The sequence below is a fragment of the Dermatophagoides farinae genome, chromosome 1, assembly GCF_024713945.1.
Source record: "Dermatophagoides farinae isolate YC_2012a chromosome 1, ASM2471394v1, whole genome shotgun sequence".
Taxonomy (NCBI): Eukaryota; Metazoa; Arthropoda; class Arachnida; order Sarcoptiformes; family Pyroglyphidae; genus Dermatophagoides; species Dermatophagoides farinae.
In genome coordinates, this window is record NC_134677.1 from 1 (window position 1) to 13,290 (window position 13,290).

At 36.1% G+C, this 13,290-nt stretch overlaps 6 protein-coding genes across 9 annotated transcripts; 2 read left to right on the forward strand and 4 right to left on the reverse strand.

Annotated features, from left to right (window-relative positions):
• The first annotated feature begins 165 nt into the window (after nt 1–165).
• Nucleotides 166–1,520, forward strand: JMJD4 (jumonji domain containing 4). Its single transcript, XM_047055931.2, has one exon. The coding sequence runs from the start codon at nt 351–353 to the stop codon at nt 1,464–1,466; it is 1,116 nt and encodes a 371-aa protein (XP_046911887.2). The 5' UTR covers nt 166–350; the 3' UTR covers nt 1,467–1,520.
• A 78-nt stretch (nt 1,521–1,598) lies between these two features.
• Ythdf (YTH domain-containing family protein) lies at nt 1,599–5,425 on the reverse strand. Of its 3 annotated transcripts, none has more exons than XM_047055930.2 (4): nt 4,892–5,425; nt 4,498–4,804; nt 3,232–4,419; nt 1,599–3,151 (listed from the first exon to the last, which is right to left on the reverse strand). In XM_047055930.2, the coding sequence occupies exons 2-4, from the start codon at nt 4,751–4,753 to the stop codon at nt 2,235–2,237; spliced, it is 2,361 nt and encodes a 786-aa protein (XP_046911886.2). In that variant the 5' UTR covers nt 4,754–4,804; nt 4,892–5,425; the 3' UTR covers nt 1,599–2,234. The 3 variants fall into 3 exon arrangements, with proteins under 3 accessions (XP_046911886.2, XP_075591278.1, XP_046911885.2); XM_075735163.1 differs by having other exon boundaries at nt 5,344–5,408; XM_047055929.2 differs by having other exon boundaries at nt 4,498–5,424.
• Nucleotides 5,426–6,981: 1,556 nt separating this feature from the next.
• jub (LIM domain-containing protein jub) lies at nt 6,982–8,611 on the forward strand. The gene is made up of 2 exons (XM_047056095.2): nt 6,982–7,972; nt 8,033–8,611. Exons 1-2 carry the CDS (start codon nt 7,192–7,194, stop codon nt 8,488–8,490), a joined length of 1,239 nt encoding a protein of 412 aa, XP_046912051.1. The 5' UTR covers nt 6,982–7,191; the 3' UTR covers nt 8,491–8,611.
• RpL13 (ribosomal protein L13) lies at nt 8,543–9,489 on the reverse strand. Its single transcript, XM_047056097.2, has 2 exons — nt 9,061–9,489; nt 8,543–9,004 (listed from the first exon to the last, which is right to left on the reverse strand). The coding sequence occupies exons 1-2, from the start codon at nt 9,332–9,334 to the stop codon at nt 8,634–8,636; spliced, it is 645 nt and encodes a 214-aa protein (XP_046912053.1). The 5' UTR covers nt 9,335–9,489; the 3' UTR covers nt 8,543–8,633.
• Nucleotides 9,490–9,500: 11 nt separating this feature from the next.
• On the reverse strand, nt 9,501–12,288 carry LOC124493044 (uncharacterized). The gene is made up of 5 exons (XM_047056091.2): nt 11,536–12,288; nt 10,660–11,481; nt 10,536–10,598; nt 10,043–10,449; nt 9,501–9,980 (listed from the first exon to the last, which is right to left on the reverse strand). Exons 1-5 carry the CDS (start codon nt 12,017–12,019, stop codon nt 9,657–9,659), a joined length of 2,100 nt encoding a protein of 699 aa, XP_046912047.1. The 5' UTR covers nt 12,020–12,288; the 3' UTR covers nt 9,501–9,656.
• Nucleotides 12,289–12,343: 55 nt separating this feature from the next.
• On the reverse strand, nt 12,344–13,287 carry LOC124493047 (uncharacterized). Of its 2 annotated transcripts, none has more exons than XM_047056096.2 (3): nt 13,091–13,287; nt 12,918–13,039; nt 12,344–12,869 (listed from the first exon to the last, which is right to left on the reverse strand). In XM_047056096.2, the coding sequence occupies exons 1-3, from the start codon at nt 13,204–13,206 to the stop codon at nt 12,415–12,417; spliced, it is 693 nt and encodes a 230-aa protein (XP_046912052.1). In that variant the 5' UTR covers nt 13,207–13,287; the 3' UTR covers nt 12,344–12,414. The 2 variants fall into 2 exon arrangements, with proteins under 2 accessions (XP_046912052.1, XP_075586711.1); XM_075730596.1 differs by having other exon boundaries at nt 12,918–13,028; nt 13,091–13,263.
• Nucleotides 13,288–13,290: the final 3 nt, after the last annotated feature.

A 13,290-nucleotide genomic window follows, 5' to 3' on the forward strand; every position in this document is an offset into this window, starting at 1 on the left:
GATGTGCTACACCGAAGTTTGTTTTATTTCGAAATCGTCTGCAGCAGCTCCCTTGGCTTCATAAATGTGATTCATCATAGAACAACAATGATCATGACTATGGTGAAAAATGAAATCAAATGACAAAGCAAATTACATCAAAAAAAAACTTGGCCTCACCTCGTCACAATCACCGGCAACGATAAAAAACGTTTTTTCATCAATCAGAGACAACTTGACCAACAAAGTGCAAGCGAATCCATGGAAACGAACACAATTCGTTGGTTGGTTGGTTTGTTCATTTAAATCAGCTTGTTGTTATTTTTCCAGTGACGCATGCGTATTGACAACATGAATCACATGTTAACAAAATGGAAGCGAAAAGCAATGATTATTTCATCGATTATTCGGATCAATTGCCGTCATACGAACACTTTTATGAGAATGTTATGCGCAAAAATATCGCCTGCATGTTTGGGCCACAATTAACTGAACAATGGACATGCAGAAAAGAATGGACCATTGATGGCCAAAGCATAGACTTTGACCATCTTGTCAATAAATATGCAACATTACCAGTGCCGGTGTACGATTGTAGCGAAAAACATTTCAATTCAAATCCGCGAACCGAAATGTTATTCAGCCAATATGCTGATTATTGGCAACAACAACAACAAGTAATCGACACTAATCGAATACTCTACCTAAAAGACTGGCATCTGGCTCAAGATTCAAATTGTGGCGATTTCTATGAAATTCCCACATACTTTGAATCCGACTATCTGAATGAATATTGTACAGCCAAATCAATTGCTGATTTCAAATTCACATACATGGGACCAAAAGGTTCGACGACGCCGCTTCATGTCGATGTGTTCGGGTCGTTTAGTTGGTCGGCCAATGTTATCGGAACCAAACGATGGCTCATGATTCCCGATCATTGTGTCGAAACGTTAAAACAATTAATCGGTGTGAATAATTTACCCCATGATCTCTATACATTGCCAAACTATGAGCAAATCATTGCCAAAGTCAATGGATTCGAAATCATACAGAAGGCCGGTCAAGTTTTATTCGTACCAAGTGGTTATATGCATCAAGTGGAAAACATTGAGCATACCATATCCATCAATCATAACTGGTTCAATGCCTGTAATCTGGACAGAGTTTATTCGAATCTATTGAATGCATTGAAAGATGTGCAAAATGAAATGAGCGATCTAAAGAACACGGACGAATGGAATGAAACGTGTGACCGAATCCTCACCATTCATTTCGGCATGAATAGAAGCTATTTTATGGACCAAATTCGTCACATAACCACCAATCGACTATTACGACAGTCAAATCATTTTCGATACAAACATGATATTGAATGTTTGGCCAAAATTTATACGAAAATTTTATCCAATCATCAATTCCAGAATAAAAACCACGAAGATTGGAAAAATTGTGAATCGTTGAAAAGTCTCAACAAGTTGTTATAATTATAATCATAAATTATAAATAAAACTAGTTCATTAATTTTTCCTAAACAACAACAACAACAGTCATCATCATGATGAAATTTCCAAATGCACACATCAGTCAGTAAATGGGCAAATGAAACAAATGAGTGGTTAGTTGGTTGTCTATATATTATTTTAAATTGTAATCAGAATCTATGCAGACAAATTATCAGTTATTGGAATTGAAATAATAAATAAATCGAACATAATAATCATGTGGTAATTTGTAGAGACAGCAGCTTGTCAACGGTTCAATTAGTTAGATTGGCATGGAAATTGGTTGCTGAATGCCTGAAAAATAATGGAAAGCCAAATTTTTATATATTCAAATTCAAATTATGATTATCAATAAATTGTTGTTTCAAAAAAAAAAAAAAAAAAAAATTCCGTGTACATCATAATCATGGATAAGTGTGTGTGTGTGTGTGTTAAATGTCTTGGGCAGCGAGGGAATACATTAAGGATAAAAACAGGAAATATAATATGGTTGTAAATTATCCAATATAGTTGTTGATTTTTTTTTAAAAAAAAGTGTATTTGTATGCCGAGTGTATGCTCTGCTTGTGGTTAGGTTAAAATGATCATGACAAAACGCATGTCGCAGCGAAAAACAAGAGACAGATAATTTGAAATTAATAATCGTTCGTTGCCGAATTAATGAATGAAAGAATTGCAAATGTTACACATCATAAGTGTAATTGTTGTTGTAACCATGATTTTCGTCCAAATTCATTAGTTTAATTTAATCTAGTTTCTCCATGAATGATGATTTCCTCCTCCTCTGTTACTGGCATAATCTCTACCACCATAATCATTGACTGGTGGTGGATGGCCATAATCACGTTGCGATTGCGGTGGTTGATAATAATCACCACCGCTGCCTCGATAACCCATATCTCGTTGATAATATGAATTATAATCACGATCTCGATAGCCACCACCATAATTATTATTACGGAAATTGTTTCGATGCTGTATCGCCATTTGCGGAGGTGGTGGTTGTGAATATCCATCGTTGTTACGATAATCATGCACTCCACTGCTGCTGTTGTCCATGCCACGATTCGACTTGTTATTGTAGTTGCTATTGCCACGATATGGCCCGCTTTGCATCATGGGACCATTACTCGATTCATGACAAAGTGGTAGTGCTTGATTCTTGACATTTGATTGCATCGGTTTCGGGACATTGGCATAATAATTGTTCACATGTGACGGTGGAGGCAAAGACATGTTTGGTCTTGCTCGCTGTGGTTGTTGTAGTTGTTGTTGTTGTTGTTGGTGATGATGATGATGTTGTTGTTGTTGTTGTTGATGATGATGATAAGAATTGGTTGGCGTCGAATAGTTCATCTGTTCTTCGTTTTGTTTCTTTTCATAATGAAGAAAGTCATCAAAAATTGATGTGGCATGTTTGTAATTGTGTATGATGGTCATCACTTTTTTTCCTTGTTCATAGGGCACTTCTTGTGTATCTCTTGAGTTTGTCACTGGTTTGTTTTCATTATTTTCCAATGTTATATGCCTAAGCTCATCGTTTGGTACATCTTTCACATAGATCCATTTCACTTTGAATTGGCCCTTCCATTTGTCCTGCGACCAAACGCCCGACAATGCATCATAATCAACATGCGACATCATTTGAGCTACTCCACAAAAGTGGCCTACATCAAATACAAGCACCAGAATTAAACAGAATTAAATTAAATTAAATTTCAAATCACGAAAAATGATCATCAAATACCTGAGCGATTGACGGAAAAGAACAGATAAATTGGACCTTTGTCTTCTTGTTGACGAAATGCATTGTCCAATCGCTTGTTGCCGTGTTCAGTGGAGCACCAAATTGAATATTTAATACTACGATGAATATCATCTTCACTGTATGATTTGATTATGAAAAATCGTGCTTGACGTAGATTCAAATCAAACTCTTTTGGATTGTAATTGTTTTCTAGACGCAGCTTTTCCAACAACGCATATGACAAGTCGTCGATATCATCATTTGCATTGATTGGTTCGTCATTGCCATCATCACCATCCTCTTCATCTTCTTCTGGCTCTAGATCTCTCATTGCTGGAGGAGGTGGAAGTTGTTCATGTGTTGGATAGCGTGCATCGGAATTGTTGCTGCTACTGCTGCTGTTATTATTATTATTGTTGGCAAAGGATTGATTGTGATTATTATTATCCATCGGTGATTTGTTTACTGGTGGTCGTTGTTGTTGTTGTGAGTGATGATGATGCGGATAATCCATCATATTACGTTGATCATACATCGGGTTGGAGCAAATAGCTTGACTATGATGATGATGGTGATGATGATTGTTGTTGTTATTATTATTATTATTATTACCATTGTGTTCATTGTATTTGGGCACCGACGTTGCATAGGTTGGTCGAATTGAATCCGTAGAATTAGCAACCGAACCTACAGGTGAACTGTTTCCATTATTATTATTATTATTATTATTATTATTGGTACTGTTCCAAGAATTTTCTCTGGTTACTGGTTGTTGAGCTGACGGAAGTGGTGGATCATTATCGGAAGAGGGGAATTGTTCGACCATATTCGAAACCGGCGAATAAAGATCATCAGACATTGGTTGTGCCACTGCTGCTGCTGTTGGAGACACTGAAGACGGAACAGCAGTAATCACAGAAGCAGAAGTAGGTAAAGGACCTGTGATTGATTTACTTGCTCCACTTGAAACACCATTCTTGGGTGAATCCCACATGGCATCCATTGCGACTGTTGGCGGTAAATGTTTCGATGTCGTACCAGTTAATCCTGCCATTTTAGTCAATTTCAATGATTTCGGTTGCGATTTAGCTGGCTGTGATGCAATCGTTGCCCATGTTGTTGACTTTTTTGCCGATGATGCAAATGAAGCTAAATTACCATATTTCTCGGATTTAGGAGCCAATTTATCTATATTGTGGTGATTATATATAGATTAAAATTAAATTTGTTTGTCAATTGACACTTTTCAACAATCAAAATCATTACCTGAACGAGAATCAATGTTAGCATTAGCCTGGTAACCATAAAGAGAATCATTGGCAATAACAGCAGCAGCAGCAGACGAATAATTCAATTGATTATTGTCAACGTTGTTTGACCGTGTTTGTTGATATTGTTGTTGTTGTTGTTGATTTCCCCAAAATGAATCATTTGATTGCGATGATGAATAGTTATTGCCATAGGAATTGTTATTATTTTGATGTTGATTATTTGCTCCATAGGCTTTTTGTGAGCCAAACATTGCATCAAATAATTGGTTTGAAATGGACTTTGACGAAGCTATAATGATGACCTATTGGAAATGATAAAATATTAACAAAGGAATCAAACAGTGTTTGGCGATTGATGAACAGAAAAGAAAGAATTCTTGATTCAATACAATATATATGGATGATGAATGTAGATTCTTCAATGGTTCAAAATTAAATGATACACACACACACACACAAAAACAGTTAACAATGCACACAATTTGAATTGAAGAAATCACCAGATTATGCGAAAATAAAAGATTCGATTAGTCAGTGAATAGAGAGACAATCCACATACAGCACACAGACACACATACACAAATTCACAAGACACAAACACACACAATGGATATTTTGATTTCACCAAAAGATGATGAATATTCTTTGATTGATTTTTTCAAACCACAAAAAATCAAGGATCGGAAATTAATGTTTGTTTCAATGGAAAAAAACCCATAAAATAGGTCCAATTGATAGAGAGTCACATACACACACACACAGTTAGCGGTGAGAGAAACACAAAAACGACATCAAACGTTACACACATACAGAAACACATCAACCAACAAAAAAATGTTACCACTGAAAACAACGAAAAAACATTATTTCCATGTAATAGGAATGAATGTATTACTCAGCTCACTTGAAAGAATAGTACGACGACGACAATCGTCAAATCGACAATTTGCTAATGCTATACACACACCACGTTGTAGACGTATACAATTTTGTTGAAAAAATGGGGCCGCTACTGATACGATACGAAATGATCAATGATGTTGGTCCAAGCAAGCGCAGCAGAATCTTATTTTTTCAACTATCCATTCATCACTCTCTTATTGCTGCTAGCAGAATTTTGCCCCTTTGTTCTTGTTTTTTTTTCATTGATCAAGGTGGTGGTGGTGGTCTAATAGCAGTGGTGGGAAAATCTTTGTGTAATTATTGTAATCTGAGTCTAAACCAAAAAAGGAGGTGGAGCAAAAGAAAAAAGAAAACTCGAAAATTGAAACATCACAAAACCGCCCATGTCTTGTTGAGCATGCGTCAAATTTCTATTTTTTTTTTCGCCACCATCATCATCATCATCATCATCATCTTTTTCAACAAACATGAACCGTTTAGGTCATTATAACTATCAACACACATTCGAGGTAATAAAGAATTGTGTTTGAAAAATATTATCATCAGGATTCCAAGAATTCAAATTAACAATGTTTTACTCTAATCATAATTATTTGATGAGAAACGAGCGATACAACGTCATCATCATCATTATCATTGAACTGGACATCGTCATCAGACTGAAAAAATCAGGATTTCTATTTTTTCACATTATAGTGACTAAACACACGCACATAATGACATTATATTATCATCATCAAACGCATCCAATTGGGATGCATCTACGCGCGACTCTCATATATAGTCTTGGTTCTGTTTGTCTGTACTTTATCTCTTCAATACAGACGCACATACAGTGTTGGTATACACAATACAGATACACACACCAACAATGCATCAATGACCAAGTTTCTACATACTCATCATCAAAAGATGGAGAGAAAACTTGTTACCGTTGGTTGCGAGGTTTCCAATCAAGGTCTGCAATACAACGATAATGGATGTTGGTTGACTTGATGATAATCCATATTCAGCTATGAGAGGATTTCTTTGTGTGATGTGGTCATGATGATGGTGGAACCACAAATCTTGAAATTCCATCATTATAACCGGATTTTTTCTCCTAGCCGAATCATCAGCTATATGATTCGAATGGAAAACCAATCAGACCGGTATTCATATATTCATTATTGTTATTCTCTGTCACTTTTTTCGGTTTGAGAGCAATGAACAACAGAACACACAGAGTAAATACGCACTCACTCACATACTCAAATCATTCATTTCAAAATCCATTCACCCTCTTTTCTGGATTTTTTCATCTTTAAAAGTTATATAATATCCGATATTTGTATGGACCAATCGATACAAAATAGGCATTATAACAATAAACATCAAAATGGAATGAGTCATCAAATGAAAAAAAATTGGAGAAAAATTGGAAAAAAAACTGAAAATTAGAAACTTCAAAACACCCACTATCAAATGACAGGGAAAGTTTCAGACAATCCGGTTCCGTTTTCAGCGAAAACAAAGAAAAAATTGTGCTACCATCTTACGGAGCTAAAAATCAACATGATTGGTCATGAATCATCCAAGCTGAAGACAAATGGTGAAATGTTCATGCATGCATCACACACACACACACACAGACAGACATATACATGCACAGACACACAATTTTGTCAGCAAAAAATCCTTGTTTTTGTTTTCGCCATCAACCAATTGCCAGTTGTAACGAAATTGAATCATTTTCAACTCACTGAATCTCGTCGAATGTCTTTCCTAAATTGCCAATTGATTCCAAATGGGCGATATCAATAACATTCTTCGTGATTTATCGCTTTTTGAGCCAAACTCATCAAGCAATATTGGTGGTGGATCCAAGTCCGTTCGAACATTGGCGACGACGACGACAAGTAAAACAACTTTGACAACCAAAAGTGCCAAACCATGTCGACCACCACCGCCACCTCCAGTACAGCCATCACCATCTTCAGTTGGAACATTTAAAAAAGCAGCCATTCCTTTGCCAAATCAATCAAGTGCTGCAAACAATTACACATCCTCCATGGCCAATAATAGTTCCAACAGCACTTTGGCAACGGCTGTCCGTGCAACAGTTGAGACTAAGAAATCATCATTCACATCAAACACTTCATCGTCGACGATGAATCCTATTTACAAAACAAATGGTCAACAACAACCAACAAGTGCTCATTATTTCAACACTTCATCATCATCATCATCATCAGCATCATCAAATGTAGCCACCACTACGAATGGCAACAACAAGTCAACGAATGGAAGCGAACCATCGAATCGATGTATCGGAACAAATATTCAGCTCAATTATGATGTGACACCACCGAAACCGTTAGGAATGTCCGAAGCCGAGAAAAAGATTGAAGCTTTGACGCAACAAATTGAAAAAGAAATGGAAGAAAAGGATCCCGTCGGTGATTATTTCGGTATCTGTTGTCATTGTGGAGAAAAAGTCCTCGGTGTAATCGATGCATGTCAAGCGATGGGAAATTTATACCACACCAATTGTTTCACTTGTTGCTCATGTGGTCGTCCGTTACGAGGTCTGTTTTGTTTTGTTTTCTTTTTTGTTCTTCTATTGATTGTGATTGTTTTTTTCCCAGGAAAAGCTTTCTACAATGTTTTGGGAAAAGTGTATTGTGAAGAAGACTATCTGTATTGTGGATTTCAACAGACAGCTGATCGTTGTGCCATTTGTGGCCATTTAATCATGGAAACAATTTTACATGCAATGGGCAAATCCTACCATCCGGGTTGTTTTCGTTGTCAGCAATGTAATGAATGTCTGGATGGTGTTCCATTCACTGTTGATGTTCACAATCGAATATTTTGCGTTTCCGATTACCATAAATTGTATGCACCAAAATGTGCCGTCTGTAATACCCCAATCGTACCGATGGAGGGCTCCGAAGAAACTGTCCGTGTCGTTTCGATGGACAAAGACTATCATATTGATTGTTATATATGTGAAGATTGTAATCTTCAACTCACCGATGGTACCTGTTATCCACTGAGTGGACATTTATTGTGTAAAACATGTCACATTACTCGATTACAGTGAATTGACCTTGTTTGATGTGTGTGTATATATAATATGTAATTCTCATTCTATATTCAAATTCATGAACAATTTATTGACTTGCAATTTTTTCAAGTTATAATAAAGCAAAAAATTGAAAAAATAGATCATTGTCTTGTTTTGTTTCACTTCTTTTTCGGTGCATCCAACGATTCTGCTGCTTCTTTTTCCTTCTTTTCGCGAACACCAATCAAACGTTTGTTGGCTCTAGCTCGTCGAAGCGAATGATAAGCATGGAATTTCTTTTCCGATTCGGTTGGCACTCTTGCCTTTTCCGATTTCAATGATTTCTTGCTCTTAACAATCGGGAAGATTGTTCCAGTCACTTGTCGGGCCAATTTGATTTCTTCGGCACTCGATTCACCTGCTCTCAATTTCTTGGAATTCTTTGGGAACAAAATCAATCTAGATCGATACTCTTTGAGACGAGCAACATTTCGTTGAATCGATTCGACAGAACGATTTTTACGTCGGTAATCTACTTTGATTCCGATGGCTAAAGAAAGAAATGGGTTAGTTTTGCATTTTTCAAAAATAAACAAATCATCATACTTGGAGCAAATCGTCGCGGAATACCAGCCGATTTAAGTTCGTCAATAGTAAAACCACGTCCAAGACGAACTTTTGAATTATATTTGATCGTAGGACAATGAACTAATGGTGCAAGTCTTTCCGTTGGTCTTGGAGCAACCAATCGAGCTTTAGCCACACGTGCTTGATGACGGCGTTTTTTTCGCATCGGCTGATTGAACCAACATTTCACGAATCGTTGCCAATCTTTATGAAAATGGGCATTCGGAATCATACCATTGCGTTTTCCCACCATTTTGTAGAATTTTTTCGGGCAAAATCACTTAAAAAAGGGCTAAATAATGAAAAAACACAGACACCTTGACCAAAAAACAAGGGAAAAGGAAGAATTTGTGTGTGTGTGTTTTGCAAACACATGCTCATTTTATGTACATGTACTGCAGCAGCAATACATGGGACCATTCATAAACAATGTTACATTTATTTTTTCAAATTAAATATTTTTATACAGAAATGAATAAATGAATGAATAAAAAAAATGAAAATATTTTCACGCTAAATATATGTTTTCTGCCTCATTTGTTCAATTATCATCGTCAAATATATTTGAGGCTCAATTAATTTTTGGAACTCAATTTTCGCTCAATAGCCTCTTCAACAGCTTTCAATTTCATGAGCAACTCTTCTCGTCGATGATGTTTTTCCGATGATTTCAATGATAATGAAGTAGTAGTAGTATCACCATCATCATCTATTTGTTGTTGTTGTTGTTGTAATTCATCTTGATTATCATCGGCATCCATTGCATCGTCATCCAATGATCGATTACTTTGCACACTTTTCTGGCTAGTTCTAGAGAATGAAGAATTTTCATCTAAATCCGATACATTACCTCCATTCAATTGTTCATTGATGATTGTATCTTGTTTCAATGATTGTTGCTAGAAATAAATGATGAAGAATGTGAAAAACAATCCAAATAGCTGTAAAAATGGAAACCAACCTTTTTCATAAATGTCATTTTTATCGGTACTTTACTTTCTGCTGCTTTCGATTTTTTCACATTCGTTTCTTTCATGCTCATTGCATGGTCATTATTTTTGATTGATGAATCCTTGCTATTTTTACTCATATGATGATGCGATTTCGATGATAATGATGATGATGATGATGATTGCAAACGATTTTCATCCGAATTTCGCCATGTCTTAGTGGATGACACTTTTGCACCTTGTTTGGAATTGGATGATTCTTTCGTATGACGGTGATGATGATGATCACTTGCATCGGAATCTGAAATCGAATAGTAGCTGTCCGAATCTGATAGTGATTCTGACCACGAATCGAATGATTTAATTGAATGGTCATCGTCGTCATCATCATGTTTTGTTTTGACCACGGTTGATGTGGCTGTTGACAATGGAAGAGTGCGAGTAAAAAGTTAGATTGATTGATCCGAAAGTACACATATCATTGTCTGAATGAATGAATTTTACCATTGATTTTTTTGGGTATTCTACCAAGACCTTTTGATTTGTTACTATGTTCGCTGTATGTTTCTATAGAATCAAAATTATCACTTGATCATTATCAACATTATAACAACAAACAAACACAAACCATTATCCACCAAACGGCTACGCGAATCTGAACTTGATCGTCGTCGGCTATAAGGTAATTTTCGGCTACTGTGACCTGATTCGGATGATGATGATGATGAACAAATGGATGATAATGATGACATCGAGTCGGATCGACTTTCGGCGCCCATTTTTTTATTATACAATGTTTCTCCATATCGTGCATCGGCAGGCACATCTCGATTTCTATTGTATGGAATTTGTCGAGCTTGTGGAGATTTAGATCGTCGCCATGGATCACGAAACGAATCGTTGCCGCCAGTGGATGATCGGCTATATTGAGAGCTATAGTAATTAGATCGAGAAGAACGATAATTCGATGATGATGAATATGGCTGGCCAGTTGAACCAAGTTCACGTGGGTTATTCCATGGAGCAGCATCATATGCAAGTCGATGTCTTCTTTCCATTTCATCTTCGGACGAAGAATGTGAATGTCGACGTCGTTTGGACGGTGGATTGCCAAGCAACGATGTCGAAGTTGGTGGTGGTGCAGGCAATGGCGGCAATGTTGGAGATCCAGATGGTTCAAGTTCATTATATGGTTCTTGACTTTTCTCCGTGTTAGTGTAGCGTTTATGATCGAAATCTTCTTCCACTTCTTTACGTTTCGATGCACGTGAAATTAATTCACGAGCCTGTTTCAATCCTCGTTCCCAAGCCGATTCAGAGGATGATTGGTGTTGTATTTTTGGCTTATGAGCAACTGTCGGCGTTGGTAATGGTAGAATCGGTTCTTTTGTTCGGACAATTTGATTACCATAACGATCGATTCTTGGATTCAAATAACGATTATTGTAATCTAGAAAAAAAAGTTAAATTCTACATTCTTTCTGGATGAAAAACAAAAACTTACAGTAAGACTGCTGTTGCTGATTGTTGTAATAACCTTTCCGCTCCTGTGGTAACAATGGTCGTTTTATATTGTTATTGTCATTAGTGGCCGCAACATTACTTGCAATTTCTTCGCGATTCGACGCTTTGGATGAGCAATTATCGACTGTAGAATCATCTGTGGCTTGTTCAGCTTTTTCATCTTCTTTTACTTCGCCTTCTTCAAGTTCATCTTCGGAATCAATTTCACCTTCATCTTTTTCTTTCGGTCTACGATTATTACCCGTTGGTGATGTTTGCAGCTCGTTCATTGATTGATTGTCATCGGCATCCAAATCCTCGTCAATATCACTTTTGGACACATCGTTTGGTGATTTTTGTGATGGAACTTCTTCCTCAAAATCCAATTCTTCATCATCATATATTGTTCCTTTGGGAGGATCTTCGTGGTGTTGTTGTTGTTGTTGTTCATTATTATGAATCGGTGATTCACAAGCCAATGACATTTTCTCTAGTGATATTGATGGATTACTATAGAAAATTATAGATGATGATGATGATGATGATCGTTACATATGACAAACATTCGCCAAAACAAAAACAAAATAATAATAATAACTTATCTAATTTATTATTATTCAATATCGCGATTTACAAGAATTTCATCAGCAAATTCAAACAAACAAGCCAAAAAATGATGATATTCAGATGCAAAAATGCACTATTTGTCGAGAGCACACAGCAAACAAGAACTACAATAGCAGCAGCATTGTTTGTGTGAATTGGTGATGCTCGCGAGTGTCAAAACCAAGAACAGTGTTCCGTTCATATGCAATGTAACAAAATTTTATTTGAATTTGAAACAAATGAAACAAATTGAAATTGCAAACATTCACAAGATTTATTTACACTTTTTTCTTTTCTTCGTAAATTGATCAATGTTTGGTGGACAATGTACCACTTGACCAAATTCAATCCAATCTCTATCACCCAAAGGATTGTCATCACTTTGATTCAATTGTCTCAGTAATCGACGCTGTTTTTTCAATTTATTCGCTTTACGTCTAAGCAAATTTTGACGATTTTTTTCTCTTTTTCGCTCACTTTTTTCTTTATCTTTACCATCCTCAGTTTGTTTTGCTTTTTTATCCTCAGAATCTGTTTGGATTCTGTCGCCAAGATCAACATCAAAATGTTCCTCTAGATTGGCTTCGGCCATAGATTGAGATACCAATTTGTTCAGACGATTCATAAAATGATGATGACTTTCGTTACAATCTTTGACAACCATTTCTGGCAGAGGTTTTGGTTTTCTCGTCATTCCTGGTTCGATTTCAAATTTTTCCGATGGTTTAACTGTAAATAAATTACGGTGAATAGTTGTTCATTTTAAACAAAACTTACTGATCGTGACCAATGCATTGGATGAAAATTTATTTTTCCTTTTCCTCTTAGCAGCCGTAGTAGCAAGTGATTGCTTTTTCGCATCCAAAATTTCTTGCCATTTTCGTGGAACTGATTGATTACTTTAAACTTTAAACTTTAGCCATTTACATATATCAAAAAGCATAACTTACAAATTATTTCTGACGACATTATCATTGATTACATTGACTTGTTGCAAATCATTGATGGACTTTAGTTTTTTATGGCGATCACTTTTCGGAATTCGTCGATGTTTCATTATTATCATAAATTGAATTTTTGAATTTATATTTATACTTTGGACAGAAAATTCAACAACATGCTGCACTGATAAATGAGAACTAATTTCACA

Coding starts and splice junctions, on each gene's coding strand:
- LOC124493044 (XM_047056091.2), bottom strand. CDS start 12,019: ATGTCATTGGCTTGTGAATCACCGATTCATAATAATGAACAACAACAA. Junction 10,450..10,535: donor AATACCCAAAAAAATCAATG/GTAAAATTCATT, acceptor CATTGTCAACAG/CCACATCAACCGTGGTCAAA. Junction 9,981..10,042: donor AAATGACATTTATGAAAAAG/GTTGGTTTCCAT, acceptor ATTTATTTCTAG/CAACAATCATTGAAACAAGA.
- jub (XM_047056095.2), top strand. CDS start 7,192: ATGGGCGATATCAATAACATTCTTCGTGATTTATCGCTTTTTGAGCCA. Junction 7,973..8,032: donor ATGTGGTCGTCCGTTACGAG/GTCTGTTTTGTT, acceptor TTTTTTTCCCAG/GAAAAGCTTTCTACAATGTT.
- RpL13 (XM_047056097.2), bottom strand. CDS start 9,334: ATGGTGGGAAAACGCAATGGTATGATTCCGAATGCCCATTTTCATAAA. Junction 9,005..9,060: donor TCCGCGACGATTTGCTCCAA/GTATGATGATTT, acceptor TTCTTTCTTTAG/CCATCGGAATCAAAGTAGAT.
- LOC124493047 (XM_047056096.2), bottom strand. CDS start 13,206: ATGATAATAATGAAACATCGACGAATTCCGAAAAGTGATCGCCATAAA. Junction 13,040..13,090: donor AATGTCGTCAGAAATAATTT/GTAAGTTATGCT, acceptor TAAAGTTTAAAG/TAATCAATCAGTTCCACGAA. Junction 12,870..12,917: donor CAATGCATTGGTCACGATCA/GTAAGTTTTGTT, acceptor ATTTATTTACAG/TTAAACCATCGGAAAAATTT.
- JMJD4 (XM_047055931.2), top strand. CDS start 351: ATGGAAGCGAAAAGCAATGATTATTTCATCGATTATTCGGATCAATTG.
- Ythdf (XM_047055930.2), bottom strand. CDS start 4,753: ATGTTTGGCTCACAAAAAGCCTATGGAGCAAATAATCAACATCAAAAT. Junction 4,420..4,497: donor TAACATTGATTCTCGTTCAG/GTAATGATTTTG, acceptor ACCACAATATAG/ATAAATTGGCTCCTAAATCC. Junction 3,152..3,231: donor CTTTTCCGTCAATCGCTCAG/GTATTTGATGAT, acceptor TATTTGATGTAG/GCCACTTTTGTGGAGTAGCT.